At 48.4% G+C, this 8088-nt stretch overlaps 1 protein-coding gene across 1 annotated transcript in view; it reads right to left on the bottom strand.

The window, feature by feature from the left end:
* The window catches only part of clcn2 (chloride channel, voltage-sensitive 2), a 78655-nt gene that overhangs the window by 34979 nt on the left and 35588 nt on the right, over nucleotides 1-8088 (bottom strand). Inside the window, exons 3-5 of the mRNA XM_015397422.1 lie at nucleotides 1798-1929; nucleotides 1401-1529; nucleotides 407-540 (exon numbers count right to left, since the gene is read on the bottom strand). Of these exons, the coding sequence (XP_015252908.1) occupies nucleotides 407-540; nucleotides 1401-1529; nucleotides 1798-1929 (395 nt within the window). The remainder of the gene's footprint in view (nucleotides 1-406; nucleotides 541-1400; nucleotides 1530-1797; nucleotides 1930-8088) is intronic.

Genomic DNA, 8088 nt, shown 5'->3' with positions numbered 1-8088 from the left:
CTACCAACCTAACCAACCAACTATCCACCTACCTAACCACCAACCTAACCAACCAACTATCCACCTACCTAACCACCAACCTAACCAACCAACTACCCGTCTACCTAACCACCAACCTAACCAACCAACTATCCACCTACCTAGCTACCAGCCTAACCAACTAACTACCCGTCTACCTAACCAACTAACTACCCATCTACCTAACTCCTAACTACCAACCTAACCAACTAACTAACCCATTAACTAATGCGTTGATGCATTAAGGCATTAGTTAATGGGACGGAGGCTGGACGTCTGTCCTCAGGTGAAGGCGTTGTGCTGGGAGTCCCTCAGCATGACAGAGCAGCCTTCAGAGCCGTGCAGCAGCAGCAGCGGTTCCGCACTGCGGGCCGACCCGTTCCGTTACCTCCTTGCCCAGAGGCATGCCGCTGCCCAGGGAGCAGGTGAGCCCGATGACTTTGGCCACAAAGGTTTTGAAGGTGAGGTACTCCTTCAGCACCACCCCCCTCAGGATGGTCTTCATCTCAGGGATCCCTGAACCTGCAGGAGGAAGAGGAGGAGCTTAGTGACGTCTACGGATCCACATCTGGATCACCAGTAGAACCAGTGCCACCAGTAGCAGGCAGAAGGAACTCCGGAAGAACAGGTGAGACTCAGCAGGTCTGAGTCCAGCTATAGTCTGGACCTAAACCTGGTTTGATAACATCTGGATGTCTGCAGACACGCCAACTGAGATGCAGTCTTGATGCAAACAGCGACTCATTAACTCACACAGCCAAACACAGATTAGTTTAAGATGTTTCCAGATGTTTCCAGATGTGGACCTTTAAATCAGGTCAGCTGATATCTCTGCTTCTACTTTCATTCCTAAGAAACAGGAAAGTTTTCCACATTTTACACAAAAAGGAACTAGTTACTTTCATTGAGCAGTAACCAAGTTACTAACTCAGTTACCTCTCTGGATAAGTAACGAGTAACTTTAACCCAACCCAACACTGCTGAGACACGCGGCAAAGGTTGGATCTGGAAGAACATCCCCACCAAAAGCTGGTCTGTCCAGATGTTCCTGGAGGTGGAACTGGGAACCATCACCAAGGTCAAAGGTCCCATTAGGGGACTCTGGATCTCAGCAGCCACAGATATGGACCAGAGGCCCCTGGAACTTCACTCGGTTCTTCTGAAGACGTGTGTCCACCCTAAACTCTGACCCCTGACTCCCTGACCCCCTAACCCCTAACTCCCTGACCCCCTAACCNCCCCTGACTCCCTGACCCCCTAACCCCTGACTCCCTGACCCCCTAACCCGATGGGTCGGATATAAACTGGTAAATAAATGAGTTTGATCAACATCAGGAATGGATCAAGAACAACAGGTGGGGGGGGGGTTAGTCTGTCCTTACCTACAGCCTGGGGGGCCAGGATCTGAGTGAAGCCAGCAGAGAAGGTGATCAGGACCACCGGGTAGGTGACCCAGGCCAGGTACTGCAGGAACACGTTGCTGTCCAGACCACCATACATCCACTTCTGTGCTGTGGAGGGAGGCAAAGCAGGTGAGTTAAAAGCAGAACTAGAGCACCTAGAGTGAGACGGAGAGAACAAGCAGAGAAGTAGGAGGTGGGGGGGGGGTCCTGGTTCGATTAATGACCGGCTCTCTCTGCCCCCCCTCCTTCTCCCTGATCTCTCCGTCTGCCTTCCACCTCCTCTCTTTCAGAACAGCATCCTGATCCAGTCTGATATCTGATCTATCTGATGATGCTGACCACGGTGGGTCAGTCTGCTCCTCCTCTCTGGTCTCACCTTGGAGGCAGATGGCGATGCAGAAGTCCACCGCCCAGCTGACCAGCGCCATGACCAGTCCCAGCAGGATCAGGAAGATCCAGTCCTCCCCGACCCGTGAGATCAGGAACTTCTGGCAGCGAACTGTGCAGACTGCAGGAAGCAAAGAGGACATGTTAGCGGAGCAGCGTTAGCCGCAGCTTAGGTCGATCATGGAAACCGGAGCAACCAGAACCTAAACCGTTGCAGCAGTCAGAACCGACCCGAACATCTGAGGTTCTGCTGGCCTGTAGCTTCACCTGTGGCCTGATGAAGGACACCGTCTACCAGGCGGTCAGAAAGGTCCGCTGCATCAGAACAGCAAGTTTCCCTAAAATACGCCGCCGTTCAATTAGCCAGCCTAACGCTAAAGGAATTAAATGAAGGTTTCTAAGACTGGAGAAGAAATAAACGTCCCTGATTTGTCCTCCCACCCATCAGGGGGCAGCGTGTCTCAGATACCAACTATTCAAACCCCAGAAACTTTCATTAACATTCTTTGGAATTTGGCGTTTCGAGGAGCAGCGACGAGTTCGTATGGAAACTTCCTGAGGAAACATTCAGGCTCGATCCGAGAAAATAAGAACTAATGATGCAGTGAGAGGCTCTGCAGCCATCCCTCTGGGTCCCTGAGCAAGACCCTTAATCCCCCCCCCCCCCCCCCGAGCCGCACAATGGCAGCCCACTGCTCACTGAGGGAATTCAATAAATCAATAAAGCTTAATTATTATTATTTAATGAACATTAACAGATAAACACCTGAGATCAGAACCAGGCGACTCTAATTCATGTCAGATTTTCTACCTGAGAAAAAAGCAGCGGATGGCGTCCAGCTGTTGCTAGGCAACGGTTCCAGATAGGAGAAGCAGGAAAAGGAGAAACAGCATGAGGCAACCAGCTGCTCCAAACAGCTGGAATGATGTCAGAGAACCAGCAGTTAAACCGTTCAGACGTTTAAGTCTCTGGATAATATTTGATTTTTAACAAATTTCCATTGTTGTTTACATCGTTATGTTACAAATAACTTGTTATGCAATAAAACATGAAGCCAAATTTAATTATTTCAAAAGAAAAGACACAAAATCTATAAAAAAAACAGACTTTTTAACATTTTGTTCCACTAAAAAAAAAACAAATATGAAGCCAAAATAATTGCTAAATATTGAGGTATGTTTTCTAGATTTGTTTTGGATATAGAATCCTAGAACCGCTCCTCATGGTTTAGCACAGCATAGAAGAAGAAAGCATCTAACAGGTAGGTTACCTGAATGAAAGGGTTAATGAGGAGGCTAACAAGCAGACGCCATCATTCCGCATCCTGCTGGGAAACATCCGACTGCATCCAGTTTAGACACGTTAGAACCAGACATGCTGGTTAGTAGCAGCTGATGGCTGGTTAACCAGTGGAGGCGTAACGGACCAACGAGCCGCCGTCACTGGAGAACAAAAACACCTTCAGTCTGCGAGGAAAACTTCTCCTCTAAAGGATTTTCAGGTTCGCTCCTCCATATTGGATGGATTAATAAACCGAGCGTTTCCATGGAAACAGCCGCAGTGGGATCAGCTTCCTGGTCCTGGTGGAGAAAACCAGCCCACAGCATCATGCTGCCTCTTTTCACTGCTGCTGCCTTTATGCTGCGTTACGTTTTCACACCTAAAGTGTGAAACATTTTCAAACATTGGCCTGAATGACGCCATCTTGGACTAAGAAGGCCTGAAACCATTCCGGAGCCGTGGATCCCATCGCTCTGCAGACGGACGAGGAGGAGGAGGAGGCGCAGCCACACATTCTCCAATTAACACCTTGAGCTGAGAACTGTGGAAACTGTTGCACTGCGGCGCCGCTTTGCCTTCGCCTCGCGTCTCTGCCTCGATGGCGGCTCAGAGGAGCGGCCTGCTGCCTGCGTATATTTAGAACCCAGAGTCCAAGCGTGCGTCATCATCTCACCCACGGCCGTCTGTGTTCCTGCAGCCCTGCTGTCGTCTACTGAGCGTACAGGCTGGGGGGGGGGGGGGGGCTTCTTCTGCAGGCCGTCTACATGTGGGGGGGGCAGACTAATTGCTGCCTTTGTTCTTCATGTAGTTGCAATCGTTGCAATAAGCTGCTTGCTCCTTCCCACCTGACCCCCCCACTCACCCCATGGACCCCCCCCTACATTTTTTTCGTCACCCTCTAACGTGGCTTTAATCTCCCCTCTCTGCCTCCTCTCTCCTTCCCCTCCCTTTGCCCACCTCCTCTCTCCTTCCCCTCCCTTTGCCCACCTCCTCTCTCCTTCCCCTCCCTNCCTCCTCTCTCCTTCCCCTCCCTTTGCCCACCTCCTCTCTCCTTCCCCTCCCTTTGCCCACCTCCTCTCTCCTTCCCCTCCCTCCCACTAACCTGCTGAGACTCATTGCGGTTGCCATGGTTACGCGGTGCATCCAATCATTCCCTGATTTTTCCTCCTGATAAAATCAACCTGAACCCTTTTCAATGCAGCCTTGACTGTTGATCTGTTTTAATGGGACTGCAGCATACAGTGCCGGTTCTAGACAGGGGCCAACGGGGGCCACTGCCCCTGTAAGGGCCTCGTTCTGAAGACATAATAATGATGATCTGCGCTGGAACAGACATGGTTACTGATGGCTCCTTTGGATCTATTTATTGTTTTTCTTTACAAATTCTGTTTCACTAATTATTCAAAAACAAAAATAAAGCTTCAGTGGGACTGACATAGGATCCCAGTTTATATCTATTATATGTTTTTAATAGAAAAAAATGCTCCAATTTTTACAGATGAATTTAACAGTTTTTCTTGAGTTCTAATTCAAATTTTAAAGAAAAGGGTATTTTTACTTAAATTAGGTCAAAAATATTTAAAATTCCTAAATTATAAATGTATATTGACCTCATAATAAATAGAATTTTTATTTAACCTTATAGAAAAGAAATGTCCCTTTATGCAGCTTTTTTTAATATATTTGAATTCCTTGCTCGTTTTTTATTTCATGCTTTTCTGGGCCCCCATGAAAACACTCTGGCCCCCTGCTGGCCCCCTGGTCCATTTGGTCTAGATCCGCCACTGTTCCTCCCCTTCACTAGACGTGGATATACTTTAGTATATTCTGCTGTAAAACTAGTCCTATATTTTTTTACTGGAGGATTGAACCTCTGCCGTTTCCCAGGATGCACTGCTTTCAGTGGTAACTAGGCGACTGCCAGAGAGGAACCACAGAAACTTATCGATCCAATCAGCTCTCTGATCAACCAGTCGCCTGGAACGCTGGTTGATCAGAGCATCGCTTTGGACAGAAACGCTGCACAGGTTTCACCAGCACCTCCTCCTCACACCACGCTCTCTGTTGTCTGCGAAATCACAGAAGTTCTAATCCGCACATGAAATCCTGGATTATTTATCCTGCCTGCTGGCATCCGTGAACAACTATCGATATCAGGGAGACTCCCTGAACTTCCAGGAGACTTGGAATGTCTGGCCTAGTAAGCTAGGGCTAAGCTAGTTAGCCTAGTAAGCTAGGGCTAAGCTAGTTAGCACCTCAAAGCAACGTGATGAAAAAGCAGGAGAAGGGGAAGAGGAGGAGCAGCAAAACTTCTCTGCTAAGGAGGAGACGCTGATGGACTATGCTAAACGGTTGGAACAGGACATGCTAGCAGTTAGCATGGTAGCTAGAGAAGCTTTCTGAGCCAGGACATGCTAGCAGTTAGCATGGTAGCTAGAAAAGCTTACTGAGCCAGGACATGCTAGCAGTTAGCATGGTAGCTAGAGAAGCTTTCTGAGCCAGGACATGCTAGCAGTTAGCATGGTAGCTAGAGAAGCTTTCTGAGCCAAAAAGTTCTAACATTCCTCTGAGAGGAACCAGAAGCGCCTGTTTAAAGCTCTGATCAGCACTGATTGGTTGATTAGACTAATGTAAAAACATAGAGCTAGCTCACAGTTAGCATCGACATACCCTGTCTGGTAATGATAGATCTACATCTCTGTTCAGTTATTTTTATTCAGTAACCTGATAGAAATAAAACAAAGAGGAATGTAAATTTAATGTGTAAGAAAAAATAATAATACAGGTGGAAAAATCTATACTGATGTTTTGATGTATTTATTCATTATTTTTTAGTTGTTAGTGATAATGCCCATTAATTAACAGTAATAATTCCTCTGGACCACTTTATCAACTCAGGATGTTGTACTGAAATATTTGTCCCTAATCTGTCCTTCTCTAGTGGGTGTCCCCATGTCTCAGTGATCTGGGGTCCCTCAGGATATCTGGGGCCCCCTCGCCTCTAATCAGGGAACTGTAGGGCGAGTGTGGGGCCGCCCACACCTGCTATTGAGCATCTCCTCCAGGAGTGAAAGCAGACTTCTAGGATGAACTCGGTCTCTATTTTTGCTGTTTTATTTTCTCTCCACCGTTCAAACACGTCATCCTGGTTGGCAGAGGAGGTTCTGTTGGAGCAGCTCTGGTTCTCTGGCTCAGCCTGCAGGCTCAGATCTTCCAGGACGATCAGGAAACGTTTTCTTCCTTCATTAGAATCAGAGGTGGGTGGTAACTTCTAGGTATTTATTTCTCAGTCCTTCCCTCAGACTCATCTGCTCACTGCTGAGGTTGCTCCTCTCCGGCATGCTCTTAACGTCGTATGCAGCTTTAACCACACCTGCTGCTTTCTGTCATTTATGAACAGAATCAGACTTTTGGTTCTGATGTTCCTTAACAGGAAATGAAAAGCTCCAGGATGCAGCTTCCACTGACGCTCCTCTTCCATCTGCAGACGTCCATCCAGACGTCCCTGCATGAACTCTTCCACCTCTTTCCAAACCATCCATTGCTGCTCTGTTCTTTTCTCCATCTTTCCCTTTTATTATCCCTCCTTCTGAAGCCAAACATGTTCTGCCATCGCAGAGTCAGTGCTTTCGTTCTGCAGTCCTCTGCAGGCATGGCAGGCTGATCATTTCCACTTCCAGACCTACAGTAACGAGCCTCAGCATTTCCAGAACCTGCTCTCTCCTTCACACCCGAAATACTGACGGATGATAAACCGTTTAAAATCAGCGACATGCAGACAGAAGAAAAGCAGGATGATGTTTCCTGCAGATTTTCCTTACCAGCTTTTACACATTTTATCAGGTTAAAGAAAAACACACGTGGAAAAAAATGAACAAAATCTAATAAAATCAAATAAGTGGCTGAAAAATGCAGGGAATCTGTTGCCCCGCCCACTTTGACTTCTGAGCCTCAGAATCACTTTCTGCATGACGGAGCTGATCAACAGGACAGATGGCGCTGAATGAGGAGGCTGCATCATGCTCTGGGCCCACAAAATCAGTTCCTTAAACAGTCAGCCCGTTATGGAGGCGTAGACTCCACCGAGGAGGAGCAGCGCCATCGAGGCGGGTGGAGCTGGTTGCTGATGTCTGCCGAGCTTTGCTGGTTATTCATGACGATGGATTAAAACATCACAAAGCGCCGCAAACGGTTTGCAAGCATTAGAGCAGCGACACTCAATGAGCATTTAGTTCAGATTATTGATGGAGCCGTTAGGGGGGGGGTCAGTCCAGGATCGGTTTGTTTACCAGAGATAAAGTCCTGAGCTGGAGCCTCCAGAACGTACGGGTACCCTGACCCTGGAGGACAAACACAGCGTTACCAACAGCAGCATCACTGCAGGAAAACAGGATCCCTGCAGAACCTGAGAGCAGCTCTACGACGAGGAGAGAGGAAAGATGGAGCCGGAGGAGGAGGAGGAGGAGAAGGAGGAGGAGGAGCAGGAGGAGAAGGAGAAGGAGGAGGAGCAGGAGGAGGAGGAGCAGGAGGAGGAGGAGAAGGAGGAGGAGCAGGAGGAGGAGGAGCAGGAGGAGGAGGAGGAGAAGGAGCAGAGCCCCGGCTTCCAAAACTGAAGTGTTTCTTCCAATACAGCGTTTTATTTTTATATCATTCACCTGGAAGGTTGGGAAATATGATGGGGGGGGGGTTAACTGGGAATTACAGTGTCTTACCTGTGCCCTAACTATGCCCTACCTGTGTCTTACCTGTGTCCTACCTGTGTCTTACCTGTGCCCTAGCTATGCCCTACCTGTGTCTTACCTGTGTCCTACCTGTGTCTTACCTGTGCCCTAGCTATGCCCTACCTGTGCCTTACCTGTGCCCTACCTGTGTCTTACCTGTGCCCTAGCTATGCCCTACCTGTGTCTTACCTGTGTCCTACCTGTGTCTTACCTGTGCCCTAGCTATGCCCTACCTGTGTCTTACCTGTGTCCTACCTGTGTCCTACCTGTGCCCTAC

Source organism: Cyprinodon variegatus, unplaced genomic scaffold, assembly GCF_000732505.1.
Source record: "Cyprinodon variegatus isolate N-32 unplaced genomic scaffold, C_variegatus-1.0 Scaffold861, whole genome shotgun sequence".
NCBI classification, from domain to species: domain Eukaryota; kingdom Metazoa; phylum Chordata; class Actinopteri; order Cyprinodontiformes; family Cyprinodontidae; genus Cyprinodon; species Cyprinodon variegatus.
This window is presented reverse-complemented; position numbering and strand designations above follow the sequence as displayed.